Consider the following 17250-nt stretch of genomic DNA (forward strand, 5'->3'; position numbering starts at 1 on the left):
CCTTCACCAGAGCCCTCAGTCCTCCTCCCAGTTCACATTGTTACACTAGAGGAGACATTGAGAACATAAACTTTCCAAGGCCCCCATTAATGAGATCAACACATGGGGAAACAGCAAAAGCAAATAAGAGGGTTTATGCATGGGATGTAAGGGAAAACTCTGGAGGGATGATATGTCCAGAGAAGACAGAGGGACAGGAAAAGTTAAAGAAAGTAGATCAAGGAGGAAGGTATAAAGATGAAAGTGATTTGAGCTTAGACAGTTGTGTTAAGCATTTGCCTGTGATAGAAAGGCAATGGAGGAGTTTTCACAGGGGAGTGACATTATATGATATGTACCGTTGATGAAAAGATTTAAAAATTGGAGACTTCTTTGATTTCGTAGAAGACTGCAATCTCTTTAACCCTCTCATTGTATTCCACTCCATCCAAGCCCTCTGCCTCACTTCCTTTCTTATTCAGGCTGAATACTGAAGGGTTTGTCAGAAGGAGGTAACATATGCCATATACTTTGAAAGGGTGGAACAGGAAGAAGCTAAGAGAATTTTTCTTTGTCTTCATAGAACATTCATCCCTTAGCACTCTGATTATATTCCATTCTCTCCATTTCCTGTTAGCCTCACTTACACAGCCCAGACTTCATCCTTTCTTATTTTAAATATCATCTTGGAAACTCATGGAACCCTCCTGCCCCTCTGTCCTTGTCCTACTGGAAAACACCCAACCATGAACTAAATTTCTACTGCCACTCCATGCAAGCAGCTGAATGTTAAAGTAAGTTTGTTTTCTGAACATTGTCAGTCACCAAAGACTGCTTATCCAACTTTGTCTTGTTGGCATTAGAGTTAGCTGCCTTTCTCAAGTCTCCCTAAACTTTCAATTATGTCACTAGAAAAAAAATTCGCCTTTCTACTTTATTGACAGAGATGGTCCATCAAGCCTAACCACTAACCACCTCCCTAGTATGACACCTCAGTAGCTCGATCTAAATCTGAACATAGCTTTAACAGTCTCCTTCAAGTCTCAAGGGGTAAGGTGATCTTTAGTTCAAAGCTAACAGCTCTTTTAGTGCTTTTTAAAATTACCTCTATAATCTATCCTTTTCAATGACGTTCATTAGGGCAAAGTAATAATGATGATTATAATATCTAAAACTAATTTAACAGCTATGTGCAGGGTAATTTATATATTTGCTTCATCCTTACGAGTATTAATACTACTTTTATATTACAAATACATATCAATATTATACCTGGCAGATGAGAAAATTGTAGTCAAAAAAGAATAAGTTGCCCCCAGGGGCATCATTCTAGTGAACCTATTGATTAATATTTTTCCTGATAATTCTTATAATTCTCTTTCTTTAGTTATTTTTTATAGGTATTTTGCAGAAATACTTCTCTTTCTCCTACACAAACACCAATGTTCTCTAGGGCTCTGACCTCAGCCACTTCTTTTAAAATTGTACATATTTTTTCCTGAATGATCTTATCCATTTTAACCATTTTAATTGCCACCTACAATCAGCTCATTAAAATCAGTTCCTAATTCTCTAGATAACATCAGGTCTTAAATGCTGACCCCCAAAATTAGACAGATATACCCAATTTACTTCTAAATCTCTCTATATATTTACTGGCTTCCCAAATTGAAATGTAAGCAACACGAGGGTCAATGTGTAAGCAGAGCTTCACCTGAGTCCCTAGTAGCCAAAACATTATCTGACATTCAAATGAATTTCACATATTACATAAATTTCAGACCTAATATTTTATTATAAATTAAACTGGAGCTTAGCATTTATCATAGCTCCTTTTTGCGATCAGTAAATGATCTTCAAGGATTTGTCGAAGACTCTCCAGGTTTAAGTTTATATTACTGGTACGGCCAGATAGCTAAAGAGTTTCCTGTAATTGAAAGAGATTTAAAACATACTAAAGTAGGAAAACACATTACAAAAATCTGGCTATGGGTTGTATATGTACAACTATAGTTAGTAGCATATCTTTATTGAGTATTTCTCTTGTAAATTAAACACCCCAACATTTCCGAAAGTGTAGCAGTCAATGACAAATAAAGGTATCCTATTTCCATTATTACAAAATAGCAGGATGTGTTCTGGTCTACCAGTATTCTAAAATCACCTCCTGTTTGTGGAGTATGAAACTATATAAAACAGAAGAAGGGTGCTCTTATGTTTATACAGTCAAACATAATCCACAGATTTTCTGCCTTGTTGAGTCAGACAATAATGGACTCAATAATACCCATTTCTAGTGTAATAGTCTAAAGTACAGGCTCAGTTAAGTTCACAGGCATCTTTCCAATGGCTTCATTCACAAAAAGGTAACACCTTCAAAGCTTTATATTCCAAAGGTCTGATTTTAATTTAACTTTTAATTATTTAATCTGCCCCAGATTACTTTTTATTTAATGGTCTGCAGTTCTCATAGTCTCTAGCATCTATAATAGTACTCAATAATCATTATTATAATAACTATGTGAAGGAGGGAAGGAAACACATCTTCAAGTTCTCTGATTCTTTCCTGGGCTGAGTCTACCAATGAGCCAATCAAATACATTGTTTCTCTGTTCTTAGTAAAATTTTGATTTCTAGCATTTTCATTTCTTCCTTACAGTTTCCATCTCTGTGCTGAAAACTACCCCTGTGATCTTGCATCAGTTTATCTTACCATTAGAATCTTCGATCTATTAATTTAAATTATTTTAATTCTCTGAGAACCCCAATATCTGTGTAACAACTGGCTCTGGTTCTGATGACTGCTTTTTTATCTTCAGATTTTTTTCTTGATTTTCTGTGTATCTTATAATTTTTTTACTAAAGGCCAGACACATGTTATTGTTCAGTGTATGATGAAGTAAATATATTTATACTTGTATATGAGCACTCTTTTTCTTCTATGAGGCCTTTAGTGTGGGGTTTGTATTAACTGATTCCACAGAGAGAACACTGCACACTCGGGAGAGGGGGTTCTCTCACCCTGAACAAACACCACAGCCACTATCATAATTCAAGAGGGCATCAGACGAAATCCCTTCACATCACTCTTATGCCAAACAGTGATAGTCATTATCATCATTTCTTACTTGATCTTACATATAACTGGAGATATTGGATTGTCAGCAGTAAATTGACACGATGGAAGGGCTCTTCCTGTTTTTCATCTTTAACCATAGTAGGTAATTGATATTTATAACACTAGTATAGGAAGAGACACCACAGTGTTATTTTTAAAAATATTTATGGTTACCAATCTTTTCCACGCTTAACATAAAATGAAATAAAGCATAAGATTCCTTTATTGCACTTACTAACTGATGCCAAAATTCAGTCAAGTAATGAACATTCACAAAGTGTATTTGGGAATTAAGTTAAATGTAGTTTCCAGGTTTGACTTTTACTGTCATATTATAAGGGAACTTCCCTGTTTTTATGGTTCTCTGAAATGAGGAAAGTAATTTACAGCCAAGTCAGCCAAATTGATAGGTTTCTATTTTTCCAGATTTAATGCTGATTTATTTCAAAACAAAGAAGAAACATTAATTTAAGTACTTCTTATAAATACCCCTGGAGGAAAGGGAGTGAGGCACATTGTCCAGAGTAAGACCAGGATCTACAGCCATTAGTTTGCATACTGGAAACAAGGTATCTTTTGTTTTTTCCGACCATATTAAATTGCTCTTATTTTTAAAAGATTCTCTAATGGGTCTCAGCTAGATGAACTTGAACAGAGTAGTTGGCATATAAATGGTTGGCATATTTACATTCTCTCCTGGCTTGGAGAGGTTGGTAAAGTGGGGTGTTGTGTAAATCTAATCCCCACACACCTGAATTCTCACTTAAGACTTCATGAGAGGAGATTTATCAAAGGGATTTTTTTCTGTAGGTTCACTCTGGACACAAAAGTTCACATAAACCCTAGAAGGATGGGTTTGTTCTACTCAAGAATTCTTATGTTCTTCTAAAGAACTAAACAGTGGGGTCAAGTAAGCTCCTCTCAATTAAAAGCTATTTGAGGGGGGAAAAATCTGAGGAAAAGGAAAAAGAAAAAGCATTATAAATGTTTTGTTCCTTATGGAGCATTCTAAAGTACTATATTCCAAGTGATATATGGGTAGATAAACTGATACACTGATACACTGGAGAAAAGATTTTTAAATGCTGATAAATCTGGGGTTTTTCCATTTCTGAAATGATTGTTTTAAAGACTAAAATTATAATTTTATTATCCTTCATTAGCTGTTAATCATTCTGACAGGCATAAAAACTTTATTTTTACATTCTTTATGAAGAAGAAATACTTATTTCTCTTTAATAGAATTGCTAAAGCATTAGAGCTTCCTTAAATTAAGTTGTCATATTAAAACAGAAGTCAAATTTAAATTAAAATATGTATATTGGATTATCTATCATATAATAATAATTTAAGCTGATGTTATTTAAACTATTTATGTAGAATTTCTTTTAAAGCATGTCAAAAAAAAGGTGAATGTGCGTTTTCTCACAGTTTCTTTTATCTATATTTATATTTTGGCCAAGTGGATAGGTTCCCACAATAATAGTGGGGTAAGGGAGAGATTCTTCTAAATTATTCAACTACCATACAATATGTCAATTATTAGATAATTATTAGGCAATGTGACAATTATTAATATGGTAAATTAGACTACTGCCATATAATTTGTCTTTAAAAACTGGCTTCAGCCAAACAAGTCCTCCTGTTTCAAAAACCCAGAAAGGGATAAATGGGAAGATTTAGAGGGAAGACTGGCACATCAATTAACTTTGCATTGTTAATCTCTACAGCTCTACAATAAGGTTACTTTAAAAATAACTGAACTATACTGAGGAATAAAACATTATCTTCTTTAGGTATAAATTCATGATATTTTTGTTTCACTAATTAAATACCTTAATTTTTTACAAAATGTTAAAATATAACAAATTTTGGTACTGAAAACAATTTTAGAAAGATTCATTAGATTGGTTACTTTTTTCCTTTTTCTATTTGTATATAATATGATCCATTCTAAAGGGACTTAAAACAGCTTGCAAAATAGGTAAAACAGGATTCTTTAAAAAGTTTTAAATGTTCTGATGAAGGGAAAATAAGACTAGAGGAAATAAGATAAAGCCAGAGATGATGTAAGCACCCCAAAATAAGATGCCACAATGTCCTATGGAGCTCTGAAAATACACAAGATATTTGACTCTGAAGTTCCTGGTAGGCACAGAACAAAAATAAACACAAAACCAAGAATATCAGTGTATCTAACACATGAAAATATACCAATAGTTCAAGAGAAGCCTAAGTACTGGGACCTGTCAAGGAACTTCTCCAGTGCTGCTCATAGAGAGCAGAACGAGGCACAGATTTGTGTCCTGTATGTCTTTATAACTTACAGACAATAATAATAATCCTGTTGGTCTTTATCTTAAGTTATCTCTCCAAAAAAGGTGTACAATGCCAAGAAACATTACAGCAAACACTATTAAATATGTGGCCAAAGTCATGTTGAACAGGTAAGCAGCTGGTCCAATATAAAAAATGTATTTTGAAAACTTCCAGGGCTTTCTCCATGGATATAATTTTTCCAGCCTAGATTTTGCTAAGAATTAGGAAGGAAAGCATTAGAGTCTCATCAAAAAACTTGAAAATCCTTCAAGGTTATTAGAATATAGTTAGCATACAAGGAATATATTCTCACTTCATACAAAAAAAAATTACAGACTACAGAAGATAAAATGAAATTACAGAAATAATTATTCTAAAATAAGTCATCAACTAATTATAAATAAACCATTAAATACTTCAGGTATATTTAATATTTGAGTACTCATTTAGCAATAGATCTTGAAACTGATATTCTTATTGGCCATGTATATTTTTTTCATATTTTGAGATACTAAATAATGCTGTAATAAATGCATTATATATACATTTTTTGTTAAGAGTGTAAATAATTTATATTTTTAAGAAGAAAGAAGCCATGGAGTTTAATAATCAACCAACTAGAGATTGGTTTTACATTATCTGAAGAAAACTGAGCCTAATCAAGATACACACTTGAATATACAGTTGCCCCACTATTTTTCAGAGATAGAGGGAAAAACTGATGATCAAGAGCCCAAAGGTTTATGCCAGAGCACATGGTGGCAACAACTGTAGGACTGGACATTTTTCCAAGAAGGTGATACTAATCACCCAGTGAATCTATAAAAAGAAAAATCTCAATAAAGTGCCCTTTTTATGGCTACTTTTAAGCAATCTTATTTCCTGTAAGCCCTCCAAGACAAATTAATAGCAAAATGTATCCCAAGGTAAGTAAATTGAGGTGGGTTCCACTTAAAGAAGTTTAGCCAGAAGCCAATTCATTGTGGAAGGACATCTGCCAAGAAAAGGTCATTCTGGGGGTAGCGTCATCCTGTGAGGTAATGCTGAAAGAAGTTAAATAGTGGGACCAAATTTTCTGTGAAGGGTCTTCCTTGTCAGACAAATAAAGCCATATATTCTTTCGTCCCTCTCAAGAAGAGATATACTAAATATATTGCATATTTTCTGAAGCAACCCATTTACAATATTCATGTTCATAGGGTCGATCAAAATGAAGCTTCTACTTTGGGCCTGCATCGTGTCTGTTGCTTTTGCAAGGGTGAGTAGATGGACTTTTCAAATGGCAGCAAGAGTAGAATCATCAAATAACTGTAGCCGGGGATCCATGTTCATGATAGAAGTTGTCATAGTGTTGATAACGATGCAGCAGAGAGATGTGCTAATGGGCACAGGGTTTGTGGTGCCAAACTTTTCAAAAGAAATTTTAAAAATCAAAATGATAAAGTTGTGTGATCCAAAAGTGGATTGACAATGAAGAAAAGAGGTGATTTCAGAAATGCAGTGGGCAGAGAAGGATATAATTATAGGGAACCAAAATTTCATGTAGATGACCTTAACGGTCTTTGTCTTCATATTATAGAAGACTGGATTAGGCTTTTTCTGACAGCAAAGTCCCAGCTGGAGGTATTTCTGTAGAGTCATAAAGAGTACTTGATGGAATTAAAGTAAATGGACATAATGACCATCAATGTAGTGTAAACAGAAGAGCCTCTAATGTAAGAAATAGCCAATGGAAAATTCTTAATCCTAGCCAGTGAGTGTGCTAAATATCCTCTTTTGTAAAAAGGAGAAAACTCTGATATCTACCCCATAGAACGACTTTGAGGATTAAATAATTATGTAAAGTGCTTAGCAGAGTAACTAGGCTATAGTAGGAATTCAAATGCTACTTGATATTATTAACTTTATCATCTGATCATTAACTGGTATTACTAATTATTATCATCCTGTGAAAATTTCAAGATACTTCTAAATCTCTTAAAATCATGTGGATTAAACTCTAATTCTTAAAACAGTAAATGATGAATTTCCTACACTTGCTGTCATCCTTATCTCATGCTGTGTTCTTTAATCTGAGAAAAATGTATAAAAGATATTGAAGCTTAACTGGAGAACAAGTGGCTATACATAGTCCTGCAACTGGGTAAGGAGGTGGCTACAGACCACAAATACCCCCCACCCACGTACACAGTCTGCAAACAAAATCTAAGAGGTAACAGAACAAACACATCTGCAAGATCAGATGTGTGAAAAGGACTGAGTGATCTTTCAGATGGTAAGATTTATGTGTATCTAGGAAATTACAATCCAAAGTCTATCAGCCAATGTAGAACTTCCGGGGACAACTGTCTATGTCAAAAGTATATAATGATGATAATGATAATAAATAATTTATACTAGGGATTTATATTTCAAAAGTAAATTGACTATACTAATAATAAGATTATACAAATTCTTCAGTAATATAAAATCTAGGTACAGATGTTTTCAAATAACTAACCATAGTGAATTACTTTTTTCTTTTGTTTTAGAAGCGTTTCTACTTCTTTGATGAGGTAAAACTTTTTTTTTCATTTATGTATAAATGTATTTGTTTTTAAAGTATATTTTATACTTTAAAATTCTGATTTTTTTACAATGCAATTTGGTGACTACTTTTACTGTTGAAATATCAGTGCTATTAATCTCTTATTTTATAGAAAAATGTTTATGTAGCATAAATCTGTTTGCATTTAACATATTTACTATAAGTTCATTATTTCTTTTCAGTGACTAGAAGCATTAAGTGTACTCCCTTTGTAGTGTGACAAAATTTTTGCTACGCCCAGGATTCCTCCTCACGCTTCTGTAAAATTTTATGACAATGTTATCCTAAGCTTACTTCAACAAACTAAGTGATGAATCCAGGAAGGCTCTGCCTGTATGAAAGAGCAGAGCAGAAGAAAACATGTCTAGGCACTACTAGCAGGAGGAATGTGTCCCAAGCTGTTAGATGATTTCTGTGCTGAGAATATTCACAAATCATCCCTATGTAGGAGACCAGAACATTCATCAGCTGACTGATACTAGTTTTGTTTTGTTTTGTTTTGTTCAGTTTTTCATCACTTCTGCCTCAAATTTTGATGACAGGAGTGTGCTAAAAAATTGATACTGGTATCTATACACAAGCATGCAGTAGATAAACATGACAATCTAGCAAAGAAAGGCAGAATCTGAACGTGCATGTTTTTAAACAAATACTATTAGATATATGGTGGAGTATAAAGGCTATGAAAATAATTTAAAAAATGAAAATAGCAAGAGATATTACTTTGAATTTCTCATAAGAGTTAAGATTTGGGGAGAGGGTATAGCTCAGTGGTAGAGCATGTGCCTGAGGTCCTGGGTTCAATTCTCAGTACCTCCATCAACAAAAATAAAATTAAAAAAATAAATTGAATAAATGTTTTTAAAAAGAGTTGAGATTTTAATCATAAGAATCTAGGGCTCTATACTCACAATATACATCACTGATATTTGTCTCTGTGAACATTATGGAGCATCTATCACTTATGTAGCATGCATCATACCTTCAGGTATGATTTTAACTTGTTAATTCAGGAAACCAAACTAAAGTTGGAAGGAAACATTATACACAATTTTAAATTTTAATGAAGAAGCTTGACCAACTGGGAGATGTAGCAACTCAGACATGAGTAAAGAAACCTTATCTTGTTCTCTCCAGTACCTAAGATCTAGCTGGCACATGACAGTACATAGTAGGCATTCATTTTATACCCTTTTAAAAAATTCCTTGAATATCCATCAAGAAAAACTTAAAATATCCCAAAGCCACTGAGGAACAATCTACATTCATCGAGAAGTTATGTTACAAAGACTTATTTAGTTCCTGGGGTTTTGTGATAAATACAGATGATGACCTAATGTAAGAATTTAGTGTAAATAAGTTGCTAGCCACAGAATTAAATCAAAACATTTGGTTCCGTGTACATGAGCGTTTATAAAAAGATATGAATAAGGCAATTTAAAGATAGTGTAGAAACACTAGAACCAGTAGGACATTAGGATTGGCCATTGCTCATCTACTTTGTAAGAAGGTATTGGTAATACCAAGACTGAGTCTACATAGTCCCAGGAAAACAAGGCAAACAACTCTATTGCTTAAGAAAGAAAATTCCAAGTTACTCAGAGAGTTTTGTCAGTTAGAGTCACTCTGAATGCAAGCAGAAATCCAAACAAAGATTTTTTTTCAAGAGCCTGAAGCTTAAACTTACTTTGTTTTCTTTGTTGTTTTAGAATTTTGCCTCATCGAGTGAAGAGGTAAAATATATCTAGATTTGTTTATATGATAAGATATAGAAGTATATTTTATATTAATTTTTAAATAGCATTTTCTATCTAATAATGTTAAATCATTCAGTATTATGTTTGTTTTTCTTTATTGAGTTATAGTCAGTTTACAATGTTGTGTCAATTTCTGGTGTAGAGCACGATTTTTCAGTCAGTATCATTATGTTTTTCCTAGAAAAGTTAAGAAAGTAATTTCAGAACATGTTCTCTTTTCTTGCTATGATGGTCTCATTTAAAAATGGATCTATAAGTATTAACATATTTATATTTATACATTCTGCAATTTTTTATTCATACTGATATCCTACTCAATTTCATTGCCTACTCACTAGGTAAACACTTTTAAATAAAAATTATATAAATAAAGTTTTATATCATAGAAATGTATTGTTGATAAAGAAGACAGTATTTTCCAACAAATATGAAAACTGGATCTATGTTTATAAATAATGCCTTTTATTGACAAGTTAACTTTGAGTACATGTAAAGAAAATTACTCCTTCAACTAGTTACATAAAATAAATATATGATAAGAAATATTAAATATTTATTAGATTTTAAAACTGGGTTTATGTTATATGAATATTTAATTTCTTGAATTATAATTGGGCTATGCAATGAATCAAAGAATCTAGAGTCTTGATATATAAAGAAATACACAACAAATGTGCTTATAAAACTGACAAATTTATGGTAGGAAGTAAAACTTTATGTGAGACCAACAAATGTCTTAATTTTCTATAAATTCTTACATAAGGTTGTGACCTTGGAGCTCCCTGACAGTTTTACATACATGTAGGAGACAGACCTAAAGCAATTAAAGGAAAATGAGGAGGTCCTTCTACCAAAAAAACAATGCCAGATATAACAGTAAATGCATTAGTAACATTAATAATTTCCTCATTTAAACACAAATACTACAGGGAGAATTAAATGTGAAAAGCCAGTAGTGTATGTTGTGAAATGATCATCACAATTAGTTAACATCCATCACCACATATAGTTACAATTTTTATCTTGTGATGAAAACTTTTAAGATCCCTCTTCGCAACTTTCAAGCACACAATAGAGTGTTACTATTGCCAATTGTAACTCAATTGGAAAGAAAAAAAAAATCTAGTAGTCATCACTAACATCCAGCCTGCTTTCCTTCTTAATAACAATTGAAGGTGCCTGGCCTAGAAGGAGTAGAAGCTTTGAGGAAGGGTGGGAGGAGCTGGGAAGGACAGCTGGAAGAGGTAGAGCTAAGTGAGTGCTTCCACTGGCACTTGAGAAGCCCTGAGGGTCCTGAGGGCCTCAGGCTGGGCGGGCAGTGCAGAGGAGGAGGCTTGGAAGTGCTCACCCTGTACTGTCCATATTCTTCTCTTCTATTTTTGTCCTGTCTGTGGCTGGCATATTATGCAGTTGATAACACTCCAACTTGACTACACACAAAATATTTCCCTCTAAATTGAGGTTTATTCAGTTTTCTTAATATATTATTAGCTCCTAGTTTAAAAATTATGCAAGCACACTAGCTGTGAGAATGAGCCTAAACTGGAATGCTTAAAAAAAAAAAATCCTCTCTCATTGTACATCATCACAGTCATACCATAAGTAATGTATGGCTAGGATAGAGGTCGTCACCTTTGACTTGTTTGTTCTTCTCTAGGATTACAACGGCAATTTTGGCAGTCGTTACCCAATTAACCCATCTCTGAATATTCCTTATCCCCTGCCAGAGAGTGACTTCGCCCCTCCCAGCAGTCTTCCGGGGAATAATTTCCCCAGATACCCTAGGAATCGTGACCCTGATGCACGGATACTCCCAAATCGCTGGATTTTCACTGCTTTTGGAGCCCCCTTCTACCGCATTCCCAATTTTCCCACACCTTCTTGGTTGCTCCGCCCTCTTCCTCCTCCTCCTCCTCCTCCTCCTCCTCCTCGTGGGGATCTCCCCTTCCTCCCACCCCCAAGTAGACGTTGGGGCCCTTTTTCCCCACCTGAGACAGCTCTACCTGTTGCAGCCGAACCATACGTAGCTAAACCTTTTGTCCCACCTACACCCCCACGCACTGTCCCCGAGATTGAGCCGCCTGCCGTCACTGCGCCGGATGAAGGCGAGCCCGCCGCCGCCGCCGCCGCCGCAGGGCCTCAGCCCTCGGCTGCTGACCAGGTGGGTTGCCTCAGTCTTACTCCCATGATGCATGGAGTTGTAGCAGCGGGAAAGAAACATAATCTCCCAACAGGCAAACGTGCATCAGTTTAAACATTTTAAACACTTTTATTGAGACACAATGACATACAGCAAACTACCAAAACTGAAAGTGTGTATTTTGAGAAGTTTTGACTTGTGTTTGACATACGCATGAAAAAACTAACCAGGAAAATGAATATATCCACCACAGCCAGAAGTTTCCTCCTGTTTTGTTTTGCTTTGTTTTGTTTTAATAATCCAACCCTCCCCTTTTTCCTGTTCTTGATCTATTTTCTGCCAGTACAGATTGGCTTGCATTTTCTAGAATTTTATGTAAGCAGAAACACACTATATACTCTTTTGTGTCTGGCTTCTGTCACTCAGCACAATTATTTTGAGATTTGTCCATGTAGTTATTCATAGCAATAGTTCAGGCTCTCTTTTTTTTTTTTTTGCAGAGTAGTATTAGATTATATGGATATATCATAATTTTTAACCTACCCATTCATTTGTTGATGGACATTTTAATTTCCAAACTGGATATCATTTATTTATATCCATTTATTTTATTGTATACTGTACTGGCTTAAAGTGCACAGTTCAATATTAAATCACTTAAAGTGATTCAGTGAGCATCTCTGCCTTGTTTTTGACATTAGGGGAAAACTTTCATTTTAGGATACCGTGAGGTTACTAGGCTTTTAGCCTTTAGTACACAGGAACAGAGAAACATTTTGATCTAAGGTGAATTTTTCCCATTGCAGAGATCAAACCATCCTGCGTGCTCAATCATATGCCCTGTGAATTTCAAGTTTTCTGTTCTCTGGCTTGTGGGATCAAAAGCTTTCTCCTGTGCTATGTTAGCACCAGATACTGTTCTGTTTTGTCCTTTTAAGTGGTTCTTTTACCTAATCTGAGGTAGTATCTTCATATGAATAATGTATCCTTGGTTGAAAGTATAAGAATAACCTTTATTTATTTATCTATTTATTTTTATTGAGATAGAGTTGATTTATGATGTGATATATGTTTCAGGTACACATGATAATGATTCAATATTTTTATAGATTTTATACTCTATTTAAAGTTATTGCAAAACAATGGCTACCTTTCCCTGTGCTGTACAGTACATCCTTGTTGCTTATCTATTTTATACATAGTTTGTATCTCTTAATCCCACACCCCTATCTTGCCCCTCCCCTCTGCCTTCTCCCCACTGGTAACCACTAGTTTTGTTCTCTATAATAATGAGTCTTTTTCTGTTTTGTTATATACATTTGTTTGTTTTAATTTTTAGATTCCATATATAAGTGATAACATAGAGTATTTGTCTTTCTCTGACTTTTCAGTAAGCATAATACTTTCTAGGTCCATCCACATACTTGTAAATGGCAGAATTTCATTCTCTTTGTGGCTGAATAATATAAATATGTATGTATAGAAATATAATATATTTATATATATATATGTATATATGTATATAAATATAATATATTATATATTATACATATATAACTCCATTACATATATATGTGTGTGTGTGTATATATATATATATCTCACATCTTTCTTATCCATTTATCTATTGATGGACACATACTTTGCTTCCGTTTCTTGACTATTGTAAATAATGCTGCATGAATATAGAATAACCATTCTAGATCTTTGTATCTATGTCTTTGTCCCTTTGTTTCTGTCAGGTTCTCTGCCCTGTGAATTTCAGCTATCTTGGTCTTCCTGGATTCCCAGCTCCATCTCCCTTCCCTGAGGCCTGGAAACTGTGTAGGCAGCAAGCTAGGACAATCATCATGTTCATTTCATTTGCTTCCTATCTCTTAGAGATCACTGTTCTTCATAGCTTGATATTCAGATCTTGAGAAACTGTTGCTTCTCATATTTTTTGGTAATTTAAAATTTGTTCCAGGCAAGAAGGTAAATCCAGCTTCTGTGACTCATCTTGACCTAAATGATAGTTCTCTAAACTTTTTAAAAACAATATTTTTTGATCAATACTTTTAAAATACTTCATCCTTAAATTTTAGTAGATGTGGCTATTTTATAAAAGGGACAGTGGGATTCCAAAGTACGTCAGATACCCTGGGCACAGGCTATAAAACAAATGAGAGCTTAAATCCAACAGTGAATAATTTCTAAAGTATATTGCTACTAATTGAATACTCCTACTAGTTGTTTCCTAGAAGGAAGTACAAACTTCTGTTCCTATTCCCTTGTGCCTGATAGGGATCAGGATCAACTTAAATGGTTGCTTGAAACTGCTCTAGGGAAGTCTGAAGAGCCATCCTTTTCCTCCAATTCTCCACACATGAACGTGCTACTTCAGTAGGTTTCTTCGACACAGAACACTCTCCTTCTGCCCGTATTTACAGGTATTTACATACCTGTAGTTCACGGCTCTCATGAAGGTAGAGAGGAATGTTAGAAAGTATGGATAGAAAGAAATGACTTGATAAGAAGGGGCCTTGAAAACATTGCTAAATATCTTAGACTGTTTCCTGTAGCTGACAGAATTTATTAAGGACCTTCTTTGAGAGGAGTGACTTGACCAGTTCTCTGTTTCCAAAAGTTGAGCCTAATGGCAATACAAGGTATTCTAAATATGAGTTACGAAGAAATCATCAGGGCACAGCTTCTTAGAGAATAAAGATTATTCAGAAAAGATAGGTCCAATACTATACATTTTTATTATGTATGAAAGATCTTTTTTTTTCTTTTTAGGTAAAGAAGTGAACTTTTCAAGAGAAGAGAGTACCATACATTTGTTTCTGTAAGTCACACATAATAATGAGATTTAAAAATCATGCATTAAATAGATGAAATCTCATCATCTGAACTTGCTTTACAATACATTTTCTGATATGAAAATGAGAAAGTGGGGTATGGAGAGATACTGCTGGTCTGGCTTCAGACGTCTGAAGTGATGAGCTCATGCCGTATGTGAGAGACTGAGGCAGCTTTTGGACAACTAGACAGTTCTTTCTTACCTAGATCCAAAGCGATTATGACTTGAATATTCTAAAATTAGAGGTCAATACAGAGAAGAAACTTCCATATGGGGGAAGGGGACTGAATTACAGATGAGAGAAACCACTGTTAAAGCTCTCACAGATCATGCTGTATGTTGTTCATTCAACCCCCATTCTTACCCTACACTGAGATCTGCTGTTTTAGAAAACAAACAATGGGCTGTTTAGATCTCAGATCTCCTGTTCCCACCCCATTCCCCGCCCTAACCTTGCCCTCATCTGCCATTACACATTGTCCTGAGAAGAAAGGCATCGGTCAGCCAGCTCAATTAGACTCATTCCACCTTAGTCATCTAAGCAACAAATGTGATTTCCCTCATTCCAAGTTCTCATTCATTCATCGCTCCCCAAAGCTGTTCCAATTTTACTGCTATAAATATTCACTGGACAGGAAAATGGTAAGGCTTATGTGACCGTCAGCCAAATCAATTTCTACTGAGGTGACATCAGTATTTAAAATAGAACTGGAAACCAGATGTGACGGCAGTTAGTATTGTCAGTGATGCCTGGACAGGAAAATGGTAAGGCTTATGTGACCGTCAGCCAAATCAATTTCTACTGAGGTGACATCAGTATTTAAAATAGAACTGGAAACCAGATGTGACGGCAGTTAGTATTGTCAGTGATGCCTCTTAACAGCAGCTATTGCCAAGGAAATTAAAAGGCTTCAATTTTGCCTTCTTTATTTAACTTGGGGTTTTATTTAGTTTACTATGATATAAGGTCAAAGGATATTGATCAGTGAATTAATTCAAGATATTACATAAATTTAATAATTTCATATTTTCAGTAAGCATTTGTATTTAGTTTCATACTATATTAATTACTTAATTCATAACAGGTGAAGGAAAGAGTGCTACTTTTCTGGCAAAGTCCCTAAGGCAGAGAAGGAATTCTACTTCAAATCATTCAGTATCAGGACACTGTTGATCTGAACCCAACATCTCCACAAAAAAAATCCTGTATAATAAATATATCCATGCATGCAAATAAAACATTGAATTTACATTGCATTTTTAAGTGAATTCATTGTTACACGAATGAATATCTGTAAGAAGATAAAGGAAAATGAGCTTGATTCTCTTATATGTCTTTTAATTGTAGCATGGATTTGTAGATGACCATTCAATATAGTCCTTTAAAATCATTAAGATTAAAATCATGAAGCAAAAAAAAAAAAAGCAATTTTCTGTAAGTAATTTGGTATTTATTATACAAAACTAATATGTTATTTTCCTTTTGCAGGAGCAATTGGTACAGAAATCAGTGAAATCTCTGAAAGTTTATTCTCTTTTCCAAAGAATTTCATTCTGTTATATTAAAAATACCAGTCTCACAGTATTGGTTGGTTTGTTATATTTTTCCATTGGACTGAATTTATACAGAAATGAGGTTTATGGTATAATTTTTCCAATTCACAATTTTTAAAGGCTACTTCCTAAATATGTAAATAATAATTGACAGAGATTTAAACATATGACAGCAGTATGTGCCTTTCTTTTGAATGAAAACTGTCTAAAAAATACAACCCAAATGGAATGTTTTTAATCTTTTATTTCCAAAGTGGACAGAAGGTAGTCAAAGCAAAGATAAGCCTCATTCATGGCTTTCTCTCCATTTCCTTTCCCCCAAGATGTTTCACCTACTTTTTAAAACATTTATCTAGTGTCAACTTACATAGTAATTTCCAGTGCTAGGCACTGTTCTAGGCTTCTAACCAATATAAACTTATTAAGCTCTTATAATAACCGTATAAATAGATACTATTATTAGTCCCATTTTAAATATTAGGAAACCAAGTAACAGAGAAGATGAATGATTGGTCAAAGATTTCACAGCTAAAAATGTGTCAGGCAGAATGAGAAAGCACACCAAGAAACTGTGGAATTAGAACTTTAGAAGACTAGAAATTAGATTAAATTAATTAGAAATTAGAAGAGAACACAAACTAACTTAAAGTTAAACATGATGGGTGTACTGGTTTCTTCTGGCTATTGCAAAAAGTTGCCAAGTTGGTGGCTTATACAAATAAAAATTACAGGAAGTCCAAAATCAAGTTTACAGGGCTGAAATTAATGTGTCACCAGGCATATGGAAAGCTGCTTCTTCCAGCTGATTCATTCTCATCTCAGGAAATTATCACATAAAACTTGGAGTCACCCTTGACCCATTCTTTTCATTCATAAATCACATCCAAGATGTCAGTATATAATGTCAGCTCTACCTTTGGAAGACAAGCAGAATCTAACAAATTCTGACCATTT

General features: G+C 34.2%; 3 protein-coding genes across 8 annotated transcripts in view; 1 reads left to right on the forward strand and 2 right to left on the reverse strand.

Annotated features, from left to right (window-relative positions):
• Positions 1-17250, reverse strand: part of CSN2 (casein beta) — a 161506-nt gene that overhangs the window by 70241 nt on the left and 74015 nt on the right. The gene's annotated exons all lie outside the window — the stretch shown is intronic.
• Positions 1-17250, reverse strand: part of JCHAIN (joining chain of multimeric IgA and IgM) — a 409126-nt gene that overhangs the window by 44205 nt on the left and 347671 nt on the right. The window lies entirely within an intron of this gene.
• PRR27 (proline rich 27) lies at positions 595-16327 on the forward strand. 3 transcript variants are annotated; one of them, XM_031689539.2, is made up of 8 exons: positions 595-773; positions 3524-3666; positions 6616-6674; positions 7948-7971; positions 9713-9736; positions 11418-11921; positions 14679-14727; positions 16232-16327. In XM_031689539.2, exons 3-7 carry the CDS (start codon positions 6627-6629, stop codon positions 14688-14690), a joined length of 612 nt encoding a protein of 203 aa, XP_031545399.2. In that variant the 5' UTR covers positions 595-773; positions 3524-3666; positions 6616-6626; the 3' UTR covers positions 14691-14727; positions 16232-16327. The 3 variants fall into 3 exon arrangements, with proteins under 3 accessions (XP_031545399.2, XP_072829222.1, XP_072829232.1); XM_072973121.1 differs by lacking the exon at positions 3524-3666; XM_072973131.1 differs by lacking the exons at positions 3524-3666; positions 16232-16327 and adding an exon at positions 15828-15994.

Source organism: Vicugna pacos, chromosome 2 (genome assembly GCF_048564905.1).
Source record: "Vicugna pacos chromosome 2, VicPac4, whole genome shotgun sequence".
NCBI lineage: Eukaryota > Metazoa > Chordata > Mammalia > Artiodactyla > Camelidae > Vicugna > Vicugna pacos.